The sequence below is a fragment of the Saccopteryx leptura genome, chromosome 1 (genome assembly GCF_036850995.1).
Source record: "Saccopteryx leptura isolate mSacLep1 chromosome 1, mSacLep1_pri_phased_curated, whole genome shotgun sequence".
Classification (NCBI taxonomy): domain Eukaryota; kingdom Metazoa; phylum Chordata; class Mammalia; order Chiroptera; family Emballonuridae; genus Saccopteryx; species Saccopteryx leptura.
Window position 1 is genome coordinate 59,262,290 of NC_089503.1, and position 23,514 is coordinate 59,285,803.

Here is a 23,514-nt window from a genome sequence, read left to right on the forward strand (position 1 = left end):
CTGATCTGACAAAAAAAAATAGGTATAATTTTGATTCATTTACATTGGATAGCTACGGTTGTGTTGACTGTTGTAATTTTTTAATGTGACAATCTAAGGGAAAAGAGCTCAGTGTCCCTGACTAAATAGTCAGGTATCACACGTTTTAAAAAATTCTTGCAGGCCCTGGCCGGTGGCTCAGTGGAAAGAGTGTTGGCCAGGTGAATGAATGTCCCAGATTGTATTCCTGGTCAGGGCACACAGGAGAAGTGACCCTCTGCTTCTCCCTCCTTCCCTCTCCTCCTTCTCTCTCTCTTTCCCTCCTGCAGCCAGTGTCTTGATTGGTTTGAGAGTGGCACCAGGCACTGTGGATAGCTTGGTTGGTCCAAGCGCATGAACCTCCAGTACTAAAAAGAGCTTGGTACTTAAGCATTGGCCCCAGACAGGGGTTGCTGGGTGGATCCTGGCCAGGGTGCTTGTGGGAGTCTGTCTCACTATCTACCCTCCTATTACTTAAAAAAAAATCTTGCAGCTCACCAGTTGAAAGCCACTGAGTTAGAGGTTAATAATGTAACCTCTATGTAATTATTTTCCTATCTAAATTCACCAACCCTGATTTTTATGCTTGGCTCCTTTGGGGGTTTTATGGATCCATGTTAAAACTCTTGACTGTAGGTGCATAGTGAAGGCCTAAGTTGGTAGCAATGAAATAAAAAGAGATATAAAATAAATTTAAGAGAGAGAACAATTTAAGGGCTCTTATATTATAATTTGATGGTAACTAAGGAAAAGAGAAGTATCCAAGCTGCTACTCAAGTTTCTGGACTGAGAAATTTATGATATGTAAAATTAGGATAACAGAGTTTCACTTATATTTAGAAAGGTTTTCAGGTTGCTTAAACCTTTAGGCTTGAGAAATACAATAGTTACTGATCAAGATGGTTAACAGTATTTGCATATCCTGCCATGAAGTGAAAGGTCAATGAGAGAGGACCACAGCTTGAGGAGTCAGATATGTTTCTGGATAAGTGAGCAGAGCATACCTTTCAAGCTCAAGTGCATTGCTCTTTCTACCAGGATACTGACTGCAAAAGTTCCATCCAACTCAGCAGGGCCCTCCTGGGCTGGGCAGACTTCAGCTGTGGTGCTGGTGCAGGGAACTGGGGTGCAGGCAGAAGGCTCCTCCTGGTGGTCAGGTGGTAGAGACAGTTGGATCTTATCGTTCCTTCTGGGGAGTTGCTCAGACTCACTGTGGCTGCTGCAGTCCATGGAATCCAGCTCATGAGTGGGCCCAGGGTGTTGGGAAAGAGATGAAAGAACCACATGAATTCGCAAGGCAGCTCCTGAGAGGTTGTAAGCATTTCGTCCAAATAGAGGATACACACCTGCAAGAAAATAAAGAACAATAAGCCTAAGCAAGCAGGAACCAAGAACACTCTCAACCTTGGAGGAGAAGCTCACTGAGGGTACCTGTGGTCCTATCTTTGGTAGGTCTCCATGCCACAACATACCACGTTGTAAAAAACTGTGAAGTTAGTAGACTGTGAAAATTTTTCACATATCCACCCTCCTCACCCCCAAACACACACACTATTTCCAATAATGGAAAGCAGTGAGAACTTGGACTTGACCCGTTATAGTTTTCCATAGCTCTCAGAAAAAGTCCAAACTCTGCTGCGTAGAAGAGGCCTTCAACATAGCACTTGTGTCCACATCTCTGGCTTCGTCTCCCATCACTTCCCAACCTGTGCATCCTATAATTCAGTAGTACCAAATTACTTCTAGTGCCTAATATGTATCAAACTGCTTCATGCCTCTGTGCCCTCACTGTTCCTTTTCAAAATATTCTTTCCCCCCCGTTCTTTGCTTATTTCTAAATCTTTGAAACACAGATCTCTTCTTCCCGAGATATTGTCCTTGAACTAGAGATGCTGCATGTCTGTGCTCCCATAGCACTGCTGAGAAAACCTTCTTCACAGTTCTTATACATTGTAATTGTTTATTTACTATTCTATTTTCCCACTAGACAATATACTCTTTGAGGTCAGAATTATTTCCCATTCATCTTTTGAGTTCCCAGGGCCAAGTACATGTACGAAGTATTGAACAAATGTTTGAAAGAGAAGTACCCAGCATATAATGCTGCTTGCAAAATGTAACTTTTTCCCTTTCTGCTTGGCGAACCAATTTATTACTATGCAGATTTTATGATATCAAGATATGTTGACCAGAGAGAAGGATAGCCTAGTTTCATTAGCAGGTATGCTTTTCAGTGTATTTAAAATATAGCATTCTAGATTATCATAGAGGCTCTCATACATGTGGTGAAAGGTGACCCCCTAAATTCACTCATTATTTTACACATATTAAATCAGTGCTTACAATGTTGTAGGCACTACATTAGGTGCAAAAGTCTGAAGCATGTGAATGTACTCTAAAGCTACTATGTACAGAGCTGGTTCTTAGAGCCATGGTGACTCCATGAAGGTATGCTATCACTAGGTAATGCTCTGCCTTTTTTTTTTTACCGAGACAGAGAGAGAGTCAGAGAGAGGGATAAATAGGGACAGACAGGAATGGAGAGAGATGAGAAGCATCAATCATCAGTTTTTCGTTGCGACACCTTAGTTGTTCACTGATTGCTTTCTCATATGTGCCCTTGACCGTGGGTCTTCAGCAGACTGAGTAACCCCTTGCTTGAGCCAGGGACCTTGGGTCCAAGCTGGTGAGCCTTGCTCAAACCAGATGATCCCGTGCTCAAGCTGGCGACCTCAGGGTCTCGAACCTGGGTCCTCCGCATCCCAGTCCAATGCTCTATCCACTGCACCACCACCTGGTCAGGCTAGGTAATGCTCTTTTTAATTTTTTTTTTTTTTACTTTTATTAATTTTTAGAGAGGAGAAAGAGAGAGAGAGAGAGAAGGGGGAGGGAGGAGCAGGAAGCATCAACTCCCATATGTGCCTTGACCAGGCTAGCCCAGGGTTTTGAACCGGCGACCTCAGCATTCCAGGTTGAGGCTTTATCCACTGCGCCACCACAGGTCAGGCCGTAATGCTCTTTTTAAAGCAGCCAGTAAACCTTTCTTTCTGAAATCTATTTATGAGCAGCATTACTAAATTACTATTAATATTTCACAATACAATAATAGGAAGAACGCTTCCTAGTCTATGATCCTAGGCAGTTACCCAACCTCTCTGAGCCTCCACTTTCATGACTATAAAATGGGTCTCTCACCTATCTCACGGGATAGCTTGGAGGATCAAATAAAATAATGTCTGAGAGGGTATCTCACTTTAGTGCTTATCATAGAGCAGGTGCTCAAACCACAAGAGCTGAAGCTGGTTCTTAACTTACCACTGATAGTTAGTGTCCTTGCTGTCCTCTCCCCAAGTCTGGCCAGGTCCACATAGGCTGAGCCAATCCAACTGTCCGTATGGTGGGGCCTCTCCACACTGTCATCGCCATAAGCCCGCCACACTTGAACCTCTAATCTCTCCTCCCTCAAGTACCAGAGCAGTGATGGGCCCCTACTGACTTCTGCTCTTTTGGATGCCTTAAAAGTAACCATGACCTGGTTTTTATTTGTAGATTCCTTAGGTTTCTTGAGAGGGGTCCAAAAACCTTCATGATCATATAGCTTGTAGCGGAGGTAACAATATGTGTTCTTATTAATGCGCTTCTGGCCAGCAAGCAGCACACAGTGGGTGGGCAACCAGAGCCTTGGCGTGGAGACAGTGATAGTGGCTGGTTCTTCTTCATCCATCTTGCCAAGATCCTTCAGGTTATGGTTATTCTCAAAGCTCCAGCCCAATAGTTCAGCAGCTTCCAATACCCGTTCTCTGTCTCCAGGATGGGTAAAGGAAACTGAAAGCTCCAGACCACCTACAATCTTCTGCATGAGCTCTAAGCCATGAGGTGTTATACCATCTTCTGGTAAAATAACAGGATACCATCCTGTGATCCCTTATGGAAAAAACATTTTCAATTATTGTTTTAAAAGTAAAAATACTTATACCCATTCTCCACCCCAGAGTCACCAACACCTAGCCCAAGACAGAACAGAAAACATATGTCCAACAGTGCATTGCAGTTTCTTTCATGTGATCACTGAAAGGCAATGAGATCAGGTTGGAGAACAAAGGCGAGGAGTTAGGAGATATGAATTCACTCCTTGGTTCAGCCTAAAACTAGTGGGTTCGTCTGGGTAAACTACTAATTTCTCTCAGCCTTGTTTTCCTTACCTGCCTACAGACAAAGCTGTTATAATCATTAAATGAGATAATGGTTTTAGAAGAGCTTTCAAAGAGAAGTGCTATAAAAGATATGAAATATTATGATGTTATGAAATGAAACAGGCAAGGGACAAGAAACAGGAGATCTTGAGTCTAGTCAGAAGTCCTCCCCGAAGGCAACTCCCACTTAGTGAATACCTACCAAGGACCAGGAACTAGATTTCAAAATAGTAACAGCTACTCTGCTGAGGATTTACTACGTGTCAGAAATTCTAGTGTTTTATATATATTACTTCATTTCATTTTCCTGATAACCCTGTGAAATTCTGAAAATTAAATGAGATAAGATAGAGATGAGATATTATAGAAGAGAAAATGTAAGCCCAGACCTGCCCAACTTGTTATAGCTACCAAGGGGTAGAGCTAGTATTCGAGCCCAACTCTAGCTGGTTCCAAAGCCTACATTCCACCTACTATAGGTTCACAACCCTTTGGGCCAGATTTGTTTCTGAATTTAGAATTTTTCATATTTTAGAAAGGCATTATTGTATATAAATAAAATATACAAATATACAATAGAGTGGTCATTTAAGTCATGGGTTGGTAAACTTATTCTGTAAAGGCCAGGCAGTAAATATTTTAAGCTTTGGGCCATATGGTCTCTGTTGCAACTACTAGCTATCCTGTTATAGTGAGAAAGTGACCATACACAATATGCAAATAAATGAGCATTATGTGTTCCAATAAAGTTTTATATAATCAGACAGTTGCATAAGTCATAAATTAAGACTAAACAGTCTGTCAGTTGAGGTCAGGTTTGGCTGCTCAAAGAGTTAATAAAAAACTTCTGATTTTCTGAGTTTTTTGGATTTCACAATTATATAAAAAAGACTGTGGATTGGAATAATAATATTCACAACAATTTTATGAGAAAGGTTTCATTCATTAATTATACTTTACAGATTAGAAGATTTAACTTATTGAAATTAAATTTCCAAAGGTCTCTTAAGACGTTATGGTTTTTAGAAAAGGCCTTTAATTTTTCTGAGCCTTCCTAGTTTCATCCATGAAATAAGGAGGCTGAATACATTGATCTCTAAGACTCCTTTGGCTTGGTCAGTCTAAGAACTTATGCCTTCGCTTTAGTAACTTCACCTCTCTGGATATTAATTTCCCAATAACCTAGTGGTTCTTAGTTTTTGATCACAGAACCCTCTGGCTCTAATGAAAACTATTATTATCCCCAGAAAATTGCACAAATGCACATACAAAATTTCACACCATTTCAGCAATTAAGAATTGCTAATTAGATTGTTCCTTTTGCTCTGAGATTCTATAATTGAGATTATTGGGAGGAGGAAAGGAAAATTAAAATGTTTACTTTAGAATAACTCTGAAAAACAAAGACAAATGATATATCCCAAACTGTCTAAAAGATTTTATTTCCAAGGGTTAAATTTAATTTGTATAGATATGGGATATCCTAGATGGTGCCTACTGCCTGACAAACTGTAGTAAGTTTCAGAAGAAAGGAAACTGAGGTTTCCTATGTGCCTAGGTCTGTGCCAAGATCCTTCCCATGTACATTTTCACTGAATGGTTCATAATCTTGCAAAGTAGATCTTACTATTTCCATTTTTACAGATGAGAATATTGGATCTGAAAGATGAAGTGACTTTTTCTAGATCACGAACAGTAAGTGACAGAAGTGAGATTTAAAGCCCATATCAAGTTGGTTAGATTTCTCTCTGGCAGACATACAGCACCTACATATTTATAAGAGTATCGCTCACACTTCAATTTATAACTGAACTTGGGGGATGTGTGACAGAGTTTTGGAAACCAGATTAAATAACCTTAGGAAGTAAAATAAGAGAAGAAAAATGAATATTTACTGAGTGCTTACTATGTGTTAGGTACTTTATCCTATTTACTGTATTTTTCACTCTATAAGACGCACCTGACTATAAGACACTCCTAAAGTTTTGAGGAAAATAAGAAAAATACTCTAAACCAAATGGTATGTTAAAATATTTAATAAAATACCATCTTTTTCACTCCATAAGACGCATGGGCATTTTCCTTTCCACTTTTTTGGGGAAAAAGTGCATCTTATGGATCAAAAAATACGGTAATCATTTCTTACACTGTAGACTTGTCAGGATTAACTGTCTCTACCTATGAGCTAAGAAAAGTGGGGTCAAGCAAGGTCAGGGTCACTTTGTACAGGTCACCAAGCTAGTAGTAAGTAGGACAGGACCAATATTTTCTTTTTTTTTTTTTTTTTCATTTTTCCGAAGCTGGAAACGCAGAGGCAGTCAGACAGACTCCCGCATACGTCTGACAGGGATCCACCGGCATGCCCACCAGGGGGCGATGCTCTGCCCATCTGGGGCGTTGCTCTGTTGCATCCAGAGCCATTCTAGCGCCTGAGGCAGAGGCCACAGAGCCATCCCCAGCGCCTGGGCCATCTTTGCTCCAATGGAGCCTCGCTGCTGGAAGGGAAGAGAGAGACAGAGAGGAAGGAGAGGGGGAGGGGTGGAGAAGCAAATGGGCGCCTCTCCTGTGTGCCTTGGCCAGGAATCGAACCCGGGACTCCTGCACGCCAGACCGACGCTCTACCGCTGAGCTAACCGGCTAGGGCCAGGACCAATATTTTCAAACTGTCTGGGTGATGGTATCATCACCTCATGTCCTTATTCTTTTTTTAAAAAAAAATTTAGACATTAAATTTAATGGGGTGATGTTAGTCAGTAAGAGTCCATAGGTTTCAGGTCTCATGTCCTTACTCCTTCTTCATTGAGAGGAGTGTTTAGAAAAAAAAGAATGGGCAAATCTGGATTTGATGTCCAGTACTGTCACTCACTAGCCGTGTGGTTTTGGCAAATTACCTCTGTGATTCTAAGTTTTCTCATCTGTCAAATGCAAGAATAAGATCCTGTGTTCCCACCAGGCAGGGTTATCATAAGACTCAAACAAAATTGAAGAAAATATATTACCAAGGGCTATATCGAATGGATATCACCATATTTATTAGCAGTAATATCATTATCATTATCTTTCCTTGAGTAAGATGACAGTACAATGTTTTGAGCTTCTCTGCTTTATTAGAAAAACTTTGAAATGATTCGGAGAGGACCTGAAATGTTTTTGAGAAAACTTTTGAGATACCTAGGAAAATTCAGAAGCATGTTAAGGGGTCATAGCTTTTTGCATTTTTTCTTTTCCTTTCTTTTTTTAAAATTTATTAACTTTAGAGAGAGAAGGGAGAGAGAGACAAGAACATCAATCTGTTCCTGTTCCTGTATGTGCCCTGACCAGGGATCAAACTGGCAACCTCTGTGCTTTGGGACGATGCTCTAACCAACCGAGCCATGTGCCATGACTCTTCTGCTTATCTTGCAAAGGAGTGAGACAAGATGATCTCTTGTAGGAAAGTGAATGGGAAAGGATGAGGTTAGAAAGTGATAATCAGGATCCTTACCAGATCTCTTGATTAGCAGCTCTTTTGTTGGAACCTTTACTACTCCAAGTAGATAATCTTTGAGTGACTGGATACGAGTTATATCACTGGCTATCAGATCAAACAAAAAAGAGAAATTATTTGGTGTCTACTGATTGAAGGGTGTTTACAAGTACATCCATAGCACCCTCCCTTTACGCTTACTGAATCTCAGTGTTGGAAGATGCAGTAGAGATCATCTTGCTCAGTCAAATGCCCCTCAAATTACTTTTACTTAAATTATTAGTCATATATATATATATATATATCAGTAGTTTTAAATAATTTTACTTGACAAAAATTCAGGCATACAGAAAGGCTTCAAGAATATTACCGTGAACTTCACCTAGATTCACCCATTAGCGTCTTGACACATTTATTTCTGCCTACATTCTCTCACAAACACACACAGTCAATAGATATTCTACTGATTTTCACTATACCCTTCAGAAGTAAGCTGCAGAGAATATGACCCTTCACCCCTAAATACTTCAGCATTTATCTCCTAGGAAGGTTATACCATTCAGAACAGAGTACCTTTTAATTCTGATTGTGATGACCCATTTGGTGCTCACCTGACTTGGTATCTTCATGATAAATGGCAAAAGTGACCTCTGCAAACGCTAAGAGCTCTGCCAGGAGACAGGCCTCTCCACTGCAGTGCTGGGTTACTAAGTTACAGGAGAACTCAGCGTGATGGGAGAACTCAGGGCAGAAGGTACAGGCCACAGGGCGGGTTTGGCGCTGTTCTCCCTTGGGCAGGAAGGAGAGATGAACGGTGACAAATGCATTGACTCCAACTGAGGCGCTAAACTGTAGAGAGGGTTCCTGCTCAGCCAAAGCCCTGTAGGGAAAAAGAGTGGGCAGGAGAAGTATCAAAAAATAGCTTGACTGTCTAGAAAACATCTCCACCATTTCCATAAGGTCACCACCATGTTTCCTACCTCGGCTTTGCCACAGTGTGCTTTCTTAGTAATCTGGTTATCAGAGTGTATGTGTATGGGGTGGGAAAGAGACAACAGTCATCTATTCACCAGAGTGACACTTCACAGACACTTCACTGGACTATCAATACCCTTCAACCAAAGACTACCAGGCACCAGCTGCAGTTGAACTGCACTGAAGAACACACACTGTGGGAATCATGGTGCTGGCATCTCTGTAAGAAGGCCTCAGAAAGGACTCATAGCACTGGGTTCATGTTAGGTGATCTGAAGGAGTGAGTACTCAAGGAAGTGGGGCTGTGCTCTGGATAGGTGTTCTTTTTTTTTTTTTTTTTTTTTCATTTTTCTGAAGCTGGAAATGGGGGAGAGACAGTCAGACAGACTCCCGCATGCGCCCGACCGGGATCCACCCGGCACGCCCACCATGGGGCGACGCTCTGCCCACCAGGGGGCGATGCTCTGCCCATCCTGGGCATCGCCATATTGCGACCAGAGCCACTCTAGCGCCTGGGGCAGAGGCCACAGAGCCATCCCCAGTGCCCGGGCCATCTTTGCTCCAATGGAGCCTTGGCTGCGGGAGGGGAAGATAGAGACAGAGAGGAAAGCGCGGCGGAGGGGTGGAGAAGCAAATGGGCGCTTCTCCTGTGTGCCCTGGCCAGGAATCGAACCCGGGTTGGATAGGTGTTCTTAATGAATCTTATTTAGAAGGAAGGCTAAGCCCTGGCCGGTTGGCTCAGCGGTAGAGCATCGGCCTAGCGTGCGGAGGACCCGGGTTCGATTCCCGGACAGGGCACACAGGAGAGGCGCCCATTTGCCTCTCCACTCCTCCGCCGCGCTTTCCTCTCTGTCTCTCTCTTCCCCTCCCGCAGCCAAGGCTCCATTGGAGCAAAGATGGCCCGGGCGCTGGGGATGGCTCTGTGGCCTCTGCCTCAGGCGCTGGAGTGGCTCTGGTCGCAACATGGCGACGCCCAGGATGGGCAGAGCATCGCCCCCTGGTGGGCAGAGCTTCACCCCTGGTGGGCGTGCCAGGTGGATCCTGGTCGGGCGCATGCGGGAGTCTGTCTGACTGTCTCTCCCTGTTTCCAGCTTCAGAAAAATGAAAAAAAAAAAAAAAAGAAGGAAGGCTACAGATGTAATTGGTAAAGCAGCAGCAGACACATTAGCCAGGATGTGAGGATATTGGGTATTTTTGTGGCTTTCTTAATGATCACGTTTTGGTTTGTGCTTAGACAAGATTATGAAGTTGTCTTATTTTTGTCTCACTTGATCATGGTCACAGAGTGGCCTTGTCTGATGCTGATGTCTCATGAGATTGTTTATGCTCAACAGGAGAAAATACCAAAGCCTAGCTGAGTGCCAGATCAATTCTCAGATGCCAGGGGGTGCTTTTCTCTTTGCCAGTTCAGATGTTCCGTGATGCACAGATAAAATCTACCCAACTTTAACTGATGTTCACAGAGTCAAATCTTTTGTGTTGTGGGTATAGTATCCCTCCCCAAACTTCCCAAGAATATAAAATGGACATTTAGGCAAAGATGTCACCTTTTTTTGAAGCATTCCCTGACAGTCCCAAAGAAGACTTAAGGGTTCCTTCCTCTAAGTTCCTTACTACACTTGCTATGTTTCAGTAGAGGGTAATAATTTGAAGTTACACAGATCTGGTTTGAATCCTGGATGCACCATTTAAAGTGTAACTTCAGACAAATTATTCAACCTCTTTCAAGTTTGTTTCCTATTTGCTAAAATGAGGACAGCATATGGACACAACAGATACTAAAGATGTGTGTGTATTTGTATAATTATAGCAATTTCATTTCTAATGAAATGCAAAATGATCATTAACAGTGGACTACTGTATGTACATATAATAGCATACTATGAAATATATAGCATGTCTAGGAAAAATAAGATGGAAACAAATGTTAGCAGTGGCTAAAAAATAAGGATAAATTACTCAATGTTTTAAAAATCACATTAGACAATACATACAAACAGAGAACCTATCTATGGGTGTTGAAAAGACTCTTTTTTTGTAATTCACCCAAAGTCAAGCCTCCTGTCACCACACCATTTATCCCCCTCTGTCCGCCTCTAGCTCCCCCACCACTCTCCCTCTGGTAGTCACCATATCACTGTCTGTGTCTATGCGGTTTTTTTCTTCAACACTTCACCTTTTTTCACCTAGATACCCCCCCAACCTCCAGTTCCCTGACAGCTGTCGGTGTGTTCTCTGTATCTAATGAACAACAACAAAAACAAAAAAAATAGAAAATAATATATTTTTTTTGCTTGAGAGAGACAGAAAAAAAGAGTGAAGAGATGAGAAACATCATTCCGTAGTTGTGGAACTTTAGTTGTTCATTAACTGCTTTTCATATGTGCCTTGATGGGGGTGGGGGGGTTTCAGCTGAGCCAGCGACCTTTGGGCTCAAGCCAGCGACCATGGGGTCATGTCTATGATCCTACACTCAAGCCAGTGACCCCATGCTCAAGTTGGTGAGCCTGTGCTCAAGCTGATGAGCCTGTGCTCAAGCTGGATGAGCTCGTGCTTAAGCCAGTGACCTTGGGGTTTTCAACTTGGGATCTCAGCATCTCAGGTCGATGCCCTATCTGCTGTGCCACCACTGGTCAGGCAAGGGTTGGTATCTCTCTCTTTTTTTTTTTTGTATTTTTCTGAAGTTAAAAGTGGGGAGGCAGTCAGACAGACTCCCACATGTGTCCGACCAGGATCCACCCAGCATGTCCACCAGGGGCGATGTTCTGCCCATCTGGGGTGTTGCTTCCTTGCGGAAGGAGCCCTTCTAGTGCCTGAGGTGGAGGCCATGGAGCCATCCTCAGCGCCCAGGCCAACTTTGCTCCAATGGAGCCCTGGCTGCGGGACGGGAAGAGAGAGACAGAGAGGAAGGAGAGGGGGGAAGGGTGGAGAAGCAGATGGGTGCTTCTCCTGTGTGCCCTGACTGGGAATCAAACCCAGACCTCAACATGCGGGCTGCCACTGAGCCAATCAGTCAGGGCCTGAGGATTGGTATCTCTTTTTTTTTTTTTTAATTTTTATTTTCTTTTGGTATTTTTCTGAAGCTAGAAACTGGGGAGAGACAGTCAGACAGACTCCCGCATGCGCCCGACCGGGATCCACCTGGCACGCCCACCAGGGGGCGATGCTTTGCCCCTCCGGGGCGTCGCTCTGTTGCGACCAGAACCACTCTAGCGCCTGGGGCAGAGGCCAAGGAGCCATCCCCAGCGCCCGGGCCATCTTTGCTCCAATGGAGCCTCAGCTGCAGGAGAGGTAGAGAGAGACAGAGAGAAAGGAGAGGGGGAGGGGTGGAGAAGCAGATGGGCGCTTCTCCTGTGTGCCCTGGCCGGGAATCGAACCCAGGACTTCTACACGCCAGGCCGACACTCTACCGCTGAGTCAACCGGCCAGGGCCAGGATGGTATCTCTTGATGAAAGAGGGCTCACTTCAGAGTACCTGCTATCTGGATACCAGAGTTAAGATTCAAAGGAGTAAGTTTAGAATACCAAGAATTTCTCTCTTCAATAAAAGCCAATATAAAACATATTTCTAATTTTACTATATTCTACCAGCTAATAAAGGTAACATTAATTATCCATACACTGGAAATAATCCTAAAAATCCAAACATTGGCATAGAAGTTAGTAGTTTATAAAAATGACTTCATATTTGTTCATTTCTATACTAATCCTTATAAAATTGGGGGAAGGGTGTGTTCATAATTGTCACTTTCAGATGAAGAAACTGACACTCAGAGAGGTAAAGAAAATAACCTAAGATCACGCATAGCTAGTAGGAGATGGAGGTGGGACTACAAGCCAGTGGGTCCAATTTCTAGTGTAGTTGTGTTTCCATTACACCTTGGTTTGTCTCACATCCTGTGGAACTCTCTCCCCCAAACTGATCAGAAGAATGTAGTGTTAGACATGGCCTGGCTTCTTGCCCTTCCTTATCAAAACTATAGCACAGACCAAAAGCGGGACTCACAACAAACTGCCTGCTATCCAATCTGACTTCCCTCATGTGTCTCCAGAAAGGGGAAATAATGAATTTCTTATCTATTATTCAGTCTCTCTCCTTTTCTGCCAATTATGTAGTAGTTAATTTAACACCATATTGAAGAATTCTGATGTTGGCTGGGTATTACACAGAATAGGTACTTTTTTAGACATGAGTTTCATGTCTTCATGACTTTGCACGTGGTCTCTTTGACCAGAATAATTTTCAGCCCTCTTAGGTATTTTGTTAAGTCCTATTCTTCTTTCAAGATTCAGATTAAGACATTTCGAAGGGCCTTGAATGCCAAGGTGAACATTTTGAACCTTATCCTGTGAACCAGTGGTCTTTAAAATAGATTGTGTACAACCAAAGGGGTTCACAGAGTAAACTATGTGGGCACAAAAAAAATATTAAAGCTTCTATACTTGTTATTTGATATGTTAACATTTTATTACTCTGATATATTTTACAATGTATTTAATATATTAGTATAGTATTACATGAAAATAAATTTATACGTGATTAAGTATACATATATTTGGAGGGTATGTTAAAGTTTACTTTTTCTAGTAATAGGAATAAAGTTAAGAGACCTTTAAAATTAGGAGATCATTGCTACTGACAATGGGAAACCATCAAAAGTTTTAATGTGAGGGAGTGACACGATTAAAAAACTGCCATGGTGTCACTGACGCTGACACGTTCTTGGGTAATTACTGAAAAAGTCTATTTGGAGAATCAGTGATGAAAAATATTAACCAGACTGAACATTTTACCAGCTGTTTCAGCATCAGATCTCACATGGGCAGTAGTTCAATTATTTATTTAGAGAGCATGAAGTTTAAGGCAAACAATCTGATTCTAAGTTACAACAGAAAAAGGTAATAAGTACTTGCTTCTTCTTTCTTGAACTCATGTCCAAAGTGAATTAGTCTGCAGCAGGAGTATGACCTAGTTCTCTTTTTTTTTAGCAAGAGACAGAGAGACAGAGATAGAAACAGGAAGGGAGAGAAGTAAGCATCAACTCGTAGTTGCAGCACTTGAAATATTCATTGATTGCTTCTCATACATGCCTTGACCGGGAAGAGCTCCAGCTGAGAAAGTGACCCCTTGTTCAAGCTAGTGGCTTTGGGCTTCAAGCCAGTGACCATGGCGTCATGTCTATGATTCCACGCTCAAGCCAGCAACCTTGGAGTTTTGAACCTAGGTCCTTGGCATCCCAGGTTAACACTCTATCCACTGTGCTACCACCTGGTCAGGCTGACCTAGTTCTCTTTCCTACTGAGCACTGTTAAGTGCAAGAACTATATTATGTGGTGGTGGCGCACAGAGAGGATTAAAGTAGTGTCTGTGACTAGAGGAACTCACAGCCTAGTGGGGGAAAACTCATGTATGTAAATAATTTAAACAGAGTGATATGTGCTGCAACCACGGTATTAATAGACAAAGTACCCATTCTGTTTACATGTAGAACGATGTAAAAAAAGGCTACTTCAAAGAAGCTGCAAAGTCTTAAAAGAAAACGGAAGAATCTGTTTAGTAAACAAAAGAACATTCAAGGTAGAGAGAAGTATGAGCAAAGATCTGAAGGAAGAGGGTCAAGCTGTTTATATATAGATATAGTGTTCCAGGCACAGAAAACAGCAAGACAAAGGCCCAGAAAGGAGAATGAGCTTGGTGTGCTAGTAAGCAATAAGAGGGCCAGTGGCTGGAATGCGCAGAGGGAAGACCAGCAGGAAGAGATGAGGTATCTTACACAAAGACAATGGGGTCAGATCATGTGGGGTCTTACAGCCTTTTTCAGGCTTTTACTTTGAATGAAATGGAAAATCATGGGTAGGTTTTAAGAAGAGGTGTGTTAAGATCTGACTTAAGCCCTGGCCGGTTGGCTCAGCAGTAGAGCGTCAGCCTGGTGTGCGGGGGACCCGGGTTCGATTCCCGGCCAGGGCACAAAGGAGAAGTGCCCATTTGCTTCTCCACCCCCCCATCTCCTTCCTCTCTGTCTCTCTCTTCCCCTCCTGCAGCCAAGGCTCCATTGGAGCAAAGATGGCCCGGGCGCTGGGGATGGCTCCTTGGCCTCTGCCCCAGGAGCTAGAGTGGCTCTGGTCGCGGCAGAGCGACGCCCCGGAGGGGCAGAGCATCGCCCCCTGGCGGGCAGAGCTTCGCCCCTGGTGGGCGTGCCGGGTGGATCCCGGTCGGGCGCATGCGGGAGTCTGTCTGACTGTCTCTCCCGGTTTCCAGCTTCAGAAAAAAAAAAAAAAGATCTGACTTAAGTTTCCATAGGATCATTGGCTTCTGTATTGAGGACAAACTTGAAGGGGAACAAGCAAGAAAAAAGAGGCTGGCATTCAGAGACAGAACATGAGATTACAAAAGAGTTGTAATGATTGGTCCTGGCATGTTTTGAGGGTGTATGTAGGGTATGACTGTAGGAATAAGCCGTTAAATATAGTAGAGGATAAAGTTGTTAGACAAAGTTAAGGAACTAAGTTGTAATAACAGTTAAAAATAGCAAAGTTTGCAAGTGATTTATTCAAATATATTCATATATTCTAAAAAAAAGAGAAAAGAGTAGAGTTGTGGTTAATGATGTGGAAATGGTACACAAGCAAGTTCTGTGTATCTGAGCATCATGTATCTGTGGATTGCGGTGGAAAACGTTTGAGGATTGCTTTTCTAGGGAGACTTACTTGGCCGCTGCTTGCAGACCACAGGCTCTGATAATCTGGACTGAGATGGAGACAACTCGAGCAGCAAGAACTCCCTCTGCTGTCTTTGAAGTACGCCTGTACCTCAGGCCCACATCTAGTAAACCTGAAGAAGGACAAAGGGAAAAAGATAAATAGGTGGTTTGGAGGATCTCTATTCTATCCAGCCCCAAGTACTGGGCAGGAAGGAAGGAGAGAATAAACACTATAATCCTAATGAACAATAAGGGCCTTAGCAGGGAGAGAATCACATTATATTATTGTACTGTAAGATTAATAGAGACATAATAGTAGTTACTATTTTTTTAAATGGCTTTATTTTTATTTTATTTTATTTTAATGAGGGGAGAGATAGATAGATAGATAGATAGGAGGGGAGGAGCAGGAAGCATCAACTCATCAACTCCCATGTGCCTCGCCTGGGCAAGCTTGGGGTTTTGAACTGGCAACCTCAGCATTCCAGGTCGATGCATTATCCACTGTGCCACTACAGGTCAGGCAGTAGTTAACTATTTTCACTTTATATCCAAGAATCTATGGCTCAGAGACTCAATTGCCTGCCAAGATCATATAACTACCAGAGGCAGAACTTCAAGATTTTCTAAACCCCCAGTTATTTTTATAGAATTGAGATGGGTTCTAGATTTTCTTCTCAAACTTTTGAAAGGTTTTTATACTCTTATACTTCTATCACTCTCCTGCCACCACCACTTAAAACACCCTTCATATGGCATCTTTTTATCAAATCTATCCTCCATCACATTTCAGGGAAACTTTACAACAGAACAAGCTGATCAGTGAGCATCAGTAAGAACAATTCAATCTTAATCATGGCACAATAAAACCTTTGTTTCAGCAAATACTCTTCAGCAAGCTTGTAGAGTAACTTGATTTAGGAGCTTAATATTAGTTACCTATTATGTACTTGGAGGGCAGGTCATCCTGCTAGAACCCTTAGGATTTAATTAAAAACTTCAAATTCTAACCAATTTCTCCCAACTTTAAATCCTAACTGTCTCCTCCCTTACAATGAATTCCCAGTTGATGCTAATTATATTCTACCAATCTCAGATCTGCTTATGTTATCTTGGAATAATAATTCTCTGAGTATACCTATATAATATATACTTAGGATTTAGGCTGTGAGGGCTTATTAAATACTTAAAAGGTGCAATGGGACAAACAACATTCATACAGTCAATGGAACTATAAATTTTCTAAAATTGTATGCAAAATTTGCAGTGTATAGTTCCACTAATTTTTCTAAGAGAAGGTACCTCACAGTTTTCATCAGATTCTGAAAAAAGTACTACAAAATGTGAAGAATAATTTAGAGAGAAAGAGATATTTATGTATACTGATTTTGAAAGGGAAAGACAAAATAATCTTCAATCACCTGATGACTGGCTCCTCAGTTCTTTCCTATTCTCAAGCCTGGAGGTTAAAGGGAGAGTAAAGGTCTGTAGTCCCACATCCTGACGGTGCTGCATGGTTACCATGGCACAGATCCTTGATAATGGCAAGGTTCCTCTGGCGACCATCTGGTCTCTTACATTAGGATAATAGTATCTGTAAGTGACAAAAGCACAAGCTGTCAGTTGGAAGAATTAGGTAGATAAAAGATTCAGTCTGCCCTAGGGATCATCTTTCAGTATCTAGTTATTTTTGAAGCTTGATCTGTATTCATGGTATACAGTTGTGGTTGTCTGGCTGGATTTACTGCCTATTATGTGAAGGTGGACCCCCATAAATTATACCCTGTGTTCAGGACAAAGCCCGGTTAGCCACAGCTTTCTGTTTGAGTGTCTGCATCTGGCCTGGACCTTCGGGAGCAGCCCCTCCTGAAAGCATCCATCTTGCAGTAGCACAAGTGGTTCTAAGTGGAGCAGTCCCAATTTCTTCTATGGCTTCAGGCCCAAGCCTTTCATATTTGGAGGGTAATGAGAATCTGTTAGTACCTATATACTACCTATCATCTCAAAACATCCCATTTTTAGATCACAAAGTTATCAAACCTGATTTCCAACAGATTCTATTTCCGAAAAGGTTCTGGCAAGTGGCTGTTACTCTTTCCTAGTTCTGTCCCTGATGCTGCTTCCTCTCCTTTTAGATTTTAGATTTATACTCTTAGTCATTTTAGTTGGTTTCTTGGTTATGGGGATACAAAGGAGGAGGTTGAACACCTGTTTTAATGCCATTATTTTTCCTGAAAACTGACAATGTCTGTGACATGAGTAGATTTAGATATTATGAAGGCTACTCTTCTGGTGATGGGAAGAATAGATTACAAAAAGTCTAGAAGACCATTATAGTAATTTAGGTATGATATGGTATGGGACTGAATAAGGCAGTAAGCTTCCTTACAATTCAACCTAGGCTAGTTAAGGAAAAGATGCTCTATGCTTGTGTATTTACTTCCTAGGTACAGGATTGGATTCTCCACATTACCTGCACCAGATTTCAAAGTGGACTCCACCTCCAGGCACAAGTGCTTGTGCAGAGAAGGCACTGAGTAGAAGCGTCTGCACTGGAACTTCAGCTGGCAACAGAAGAGAGTGATGGTGCTCACTATTAAAGATGGGATCTGGAACACAGAGTGTGGTTGTAGATCTGAAAGGCTTCAGAGTGATTCCTTTGGAAAAGAAAAGCAATTCAGAATAATCTAGCATATCATTTAGTGTTTTATATATAGTAAGACAGTATGTTACTGTCCAGTATTATTCAGTTTTATCCTCAGAATATTCCTATAAAAAACAAAGCAAGTATTATTACTCCTATTTCACAGATAAGAGTACGAACTAGTGAGTCACAGACCTGGAGCCAGAATCTTAAGGTCCACTTCACTAGTAGGTATGGTACCTAAGGTCTCACCATAATACAGAAAAAGCCCCTTGTTGGTGGACAATAAGCGAGGGTTCCAATTTCTCCACCTCTTTGCCAACAATTAGTCTTTTTCTTTTTTTTTTAAACTATAGCATCTTATTAGATATGAAGTTGTACCTTGTGGTGGTTTTGATTTTCATTCTTCAAATGACTAATGATGTTGAGGATATTTTCATGTGCTTATCGACCATTTATATGTTTTTGGAGAAATGTCTTCAGAGCCTCTGCCCGTTTTTAAATTAGAATGTCTTTTTAATATTGACTTATAAGAGTTCTTTATATATTCTGGGTACAAGACTATTATCTGCACCCCAAAACCAATACTGATAGCACCTTGGCAGTTATTTCCTGACATGCTCAGAATGGCAAAAAAACTTGTTCATTTCAAGGTGAGGTAAAAAAAAGCAATATTCTGCCTACTTATTTCAGCTCTCAGAAATGACCAGAAGATATGCCCTGGCCAGATGGCTAGCTTGGTTGGTTAGAGCAGTGTTTTTCAACCAGTGTGCTGTGAGACATGGTCAGGTGTGAGTATAAATCCATTTAGAAACTATATTATTAACTATATGTATAATATGTACTGTGTTAGAGTGTCATTTTGTGTCATTTTGGTAGGTGGTGTGCCCCAGGATTTTGTAAATGTAAAAAATGTGCTGCAGCTCAAAAAAGGTTGAAAATCACTGGGTTAGAGCACTGTCCCGAAGCACAGGGGTTGCTGGTTCAATCTTGGTCAGAGCACATACAGGGACCGATCAATGTTCTTGTCTCTCTCTCTCTCTGAAGTTAATAAACATTAAAAAAAAAAAAAGAAAAGAAATGACCAGAAGATAGGTACGGTGGAGACAGTGTAGTGTAGTGCAAAGAGCTCTGGCTCTGGGGCCAGGGGTCAGGGTATCAATGTCAACCTTGGTACTTGTTAGTGGGGCGGCCTCAGTCGTTTCACACTCTGAACTTTGTTTTCTCTTTTGTAAAATAAAGAAAATAGAATTTATCAGAATAAATTGATTTTAGAATTTAAGACTATGATTAACTATGCTGTAAACCTGAAACTGAAATAATATTGAATGTAAACTGTAATTGAAAAATAAAATTTAAAAAAGATTCTGTTCTATGTGAGATATGTACATGTACATATTTCACCAGATGGGTGGTGATGCAGTGGACAGAGCATCTAACTGAGACGCTGAAGTCCCAGGTTTGAAACCCTGAGATCACCAGCTTGAGAGCGGGCTCAACATGATCCCAAGGTCGCTGGCTTGAGCAAGCAGTCACTGGCTTGGCTTGAGCCCCCTGGTCAAGGCATGTATGAGAAGCAATCAATGAACAATTAAAGTAACTCAACTATGAATTGATGCTTCTCGTCACTCTCACTTCTCCCTCTAAAAAAAAAAGAAAAAAAAAAAAGAGAGAAACCAATTTCTCCCAGGAGCAATGGTTTTAGTATTTTCTAATTTAGTGTTTTAAAGACTTTATAGACTATAACGTCCATGGATGATGAGAATCAACTGTATGTTTATAGATGGTAAGAGTGAGTAGGCGAGTAAATAAGATGAAACAAGATGTAAATAATTGATAGATCTAGATAAAGGTATACAGAAATTCTTTGTACTATTTTCACAACTTTTCCATAATATTTAAGTCAAATCAAAATAAAAAGTTACAAATTTTTTTTTAGGAAAAGTAAAACAAACATTTAGCCTATCTACTGTCTAGTTAAGATGATAAAGATTGAGGAACACATAATTCACTCAAGAAAAAAAAACTCCTAAGTATATCCAATAAAAGAATCATATAAGAGCAAGAAGGCCTCATCTCCCAAACCTACCATTTTCAAAGAACTCAGGTCCTTTCAGCACACTGGATTGTGAGTCTTGAACTGGAAAGTAGTATTGAACATAACAATCTGCTTCTCCCCAGACTGTTGCCTGAAGAGGGACTAATCCTTTAACCTTTTCTACATGGAGCTCAAAGTGGTGCTCCACCAATCCATTTTGTTGGTCTTCTGCCTATTAAACAAAACAGAGAGAGACTGGTGAGCTTTAAAGAGTAACCTGCTTAGAATATTCTTGCTTCTCTATGAAGTCTTACAGATGAAGAAATAAGCATAATTAGCCTATACTAAATCATTAATTTTAATTAATTCATATTTAATTTTCAGTGTATATAAATCTTACAACTGTTCATTATAATTAGATCAAGATGGATTTATTTTAGATTGTGAGACTGGGTCAATACTACAAAATCCATAATTGTGACTCAGTACATTAATGAAAAGAAAAAAGAAAATAACCCATGAGTCTCTCACTAAAGACTAAAAAAGCACTTGATAAAATCTAACATTTGTTCCTAATTCTCAGTACACTTAGAATAGAAGGCAATTTCCTTAATAAAATAAGAAATACACATTTGAAACAAACAGGTAATAATTTACTTAGTTACTATTTTTAATGAAGTCAGGAATAATAGCAAGTGTTCACTAACGGGAAGGAAGGACTACGTGGGGAGGTGGTGAATATACTGTTACTCAAGGTACTTCTACTAACAATTAATAATGCAGTCAACATTCACTATGAACCGAGCACTCTACAAACCCCTTCACCTATATTAGCTCATTTAACATGCATAACTAGTAACAGTGGGACCATGGTGTTTGAACGCAGGTAGTCTGATACCACAGCCAAAGTTCTTTAACTCTGTTCTACATAGGTTCAGCAGACACTAGATAACTGATTATTGAGAATATTTAAAGAGGAAATTCAGGGTTCAGATAAGGGTCAGACTGTATAATTTATATATGTTTAATGTTCAATAAATTTGGAACAGAGATTAGGTCTTTGCTTTGTGATCTGAAAACATGTCAATGATACCTGCTCAAAAACCTTATGAAAACAGAAAACTTTCAATTTTATTCCACAGAGAATAAAAATATAGAAAAGAAAAACCTCTCTGAATTACAGCACCTGCTCAACATGGCCACACAGTATCAGAGTAATTTAATAATTCAGTTCTGCACATACTGAACTGGATGAGAAACTTAGGAGTGTAGAAGAGAAACAACTACCGTGTATTTGTGTTTTTTTTTAAAGCAAAGCAGACATAGACAGGAAGGGAGAGAGATGAGAAGCATCAACTCATAGTTGCAGCACTTTAGTTGTTCATTGATTGTTTCTCATATGTTCTTTAACCAGCTGAGCCAGTGACCCCCTGCTCAAGCCAGCGACCATGGCGTCATGTCTATGATCCCATGCTCAAGCTGGCAACCCCGTGCCCAAGCTAGTGAGTCTGTGCTCAAGCCAGTGACTGGGTCCTCAGTGGCCCAGGTTGATGCTCTATCTACTGCGCCACCACTTGGTCAGGCAACAATTGTTATTTGTTTGATATCAAACATTTCAAGGACTTCTTGAATGTATTCATAGTGAATAACATTTTCTAACTTACTCCACTGCATGCAATGTGAGGGCCATGTAATACTTACTAAGAGTTGGGAATATTATAGATGATTTTTCTTTACTTTTGTTTTTATGTCATTTTAAAATAAAAATAAATCACTATTGATAGATACTAATGTACAAAAACCAGAAAAGTTTAGAGTTCATGACAAATAGACAATAATACTAATAAACACTTTCCTAATAGTTCCTCTTTGCTAGAAAAATTAAATTTGTCATTCAGATTCAGATTAAAAAATACATACTTAAATGATAGCACTATGTAAAAAAATATTACTTTTAAGTTATTAGAAAAGCTAGCAACTTCACTATAACTTTCTAACACGGATTTAGTCAAGAAAAACAGTAAGATTTTGCTGGCTTACATTTGGAATCACTCTCCTTTCCCCATCCTGTTTTTTTTTTTCCTGAATTATTAAAAACATTTTTTAAAATTAAGATTATATTTTTTTAGAGGAGCTAAAATTCACTCCAATATTATAAAAAGGCAATTAAATTCCTAAATTAGAGGATTAGGATCTGGTTGTCCAATTAGATTTCCTTTATAAATTCAAGAAAATCAGACAAACACATATATCTACTTAAACCACAAAAGAAAAGTACTAATGATTCCTTTGATCTATAAGCAAGCACTAAAGTGCAAGTACATGCTTTTGTTATGCTTTTCATTACTGAAATAAGGATTTGGGCAATGGTTTCATTAAAACTTGCAAGATAAAATGAGATTATGATACTTAAAACTTCCAATGGCCCTGGCCAGTGGCTAGAGCGCTATCCCAGAGCACCAAGATCTCTGGTGTGATCTCATGGTTGCAGGCTTGACTCACAGTTGCTGGCTTGATTCCCAAGGTTGCTGGTTTGAGCCCAGGGCAGGGCACAAATGAGAAGCAATTAATGGTACAATTAAGTGTAATGAATTGATGCTTCTCTCCTTCTCTTTCCCTGTCCCCCTTCTTTCAAAATAAATAAAAAGACAGTAGATCTGCCCTGGCCAGATAGCTCAGTTGGTTAGAACATCATTCCAAAGGGCAGAAGTTGCTGGTTCGATCCCCGGTTAGGGCACATATAGGGACAGCTCGATGTTCTTGTCTCTGTTTCCCTTCCTCTCTCACTGAAATCAATAAATTAAAAAACAAAAAAAGTAGATCTAAGGATTCTCACCATAAACACACAAAAAGGTAACTAGGTGAAGTGATGGATATGTTAATTAGCTTGACTGTAATAATCATTTCACAACATAAACATCTATCAAAACATCACATGGTACACTTTAAAATAAGATTATGGTTTTATAAACAATCAAGTGTTTAGTCACCTCCACAACAACAGATGTGTTAGATGGCTGGTCCAGTAAATGAGCTGGCCTAGAGCTCAAGGGAGGAAGTGTTTCTTCTTCATTCTTTAATCTTCGTAGTGCCATTATCTGATCCGAAGATCCCATAGCTAAAAAGACTCGAAGACTCCCGTTTTGCTGGCCTGAGAACACATCAATCACAGGCATGTAGCTGTCGACAGCAACAACTGGGTACTGAGCATTAAGCAGCAGGCAAGAAATCTTGGGATCTCTAAAGGGAAATTGTACATGGGTAAATAGCAATCATCAATCATGTCATAGAGTTGCTTCATTTCTTACTTGGCTCATTTTTTTCAGTTTGTTAAAAATGGATCTAAAACTAGAAAAGCAATGGTGGTTTGAAAAAACATGAATCTATCCATAACCCATCAAATAAAAATCACCAGGCAGTTAAGTTCTAAATGTAGCAATTTAAGGGTAAAAAGAGGTTCACGAGATAGTACCTACAAC

The 23,514-nt window shown here is 40.7% G+C and overlaps 1 protein-coding gene and 1 long non-coding RNA gene across 6 annotated transcripts in view; one reads left to right on the top strand and one right to left on the bottom strand.

Annotated features, from left to right (window-relative positions):
- The window catches only part of LOC136394792 (uncharacterized), a 33,787-nt gene extending 15,854 nt beyond the window's left edge, over positions 1-17,933 (top strand). Inside the window, exon 4 of the long non-coding RNA XR_010749234.1 lies at positions 17,801-17,933. This is a non-coding gene — a long non-coding RNA (uncharacterized lncRNA). The remainder of the gene's footprint in view (positions 1-17,800) is intronic.
- The window catches only part of C2CD3 (C2 domain containing 3 centriole elongation regulator), a 161,347-nt gene that overhangs the window by 60,492 nt on the left and 77,341 nt on the right, over positions 1-23,514 (bottom strand). For all 5 annotated transcript variants that reach the window (XM_066368089.1, XM_066368080.1, XM_066368074.1 and 2 more), the window contains 9 exons: positions 23,026-23,275; positions 20,087-20,267; positions 17,827-18,010; positions 16,775-16,947; positions 15,361-15,484; positions 8,289-8,557; positions 7,696-7,785; positions 3,334-3,942; positions 1,023-1,364 (listed from right to left, as the gene is read on the bottom strand). In XM_066368089.1, coding sequence (XP_066224186.1) covers positions 1,023-1,364; positions 3,334-3,942; positions 7,696-7,785; positions 8,289-8,557; positions 15,361-15,484; positions 16,775-16,947; positions 17,827-18,010; positions 20,087-20,267; positions 23,026-23,275 — 2,222 coding nt within the window. The remainder of the gene's footprint in view (positions 1-1,022; positions 1,365-3,333; positions 3,943-7,695; positions 7,786-8,288; positions 8,558-15,360; positions 15,485-16,774; positions 16,948-17,826; positions 18,011-20,086; positions 20,268-23,025; positions 23,276-23,514) is intronic.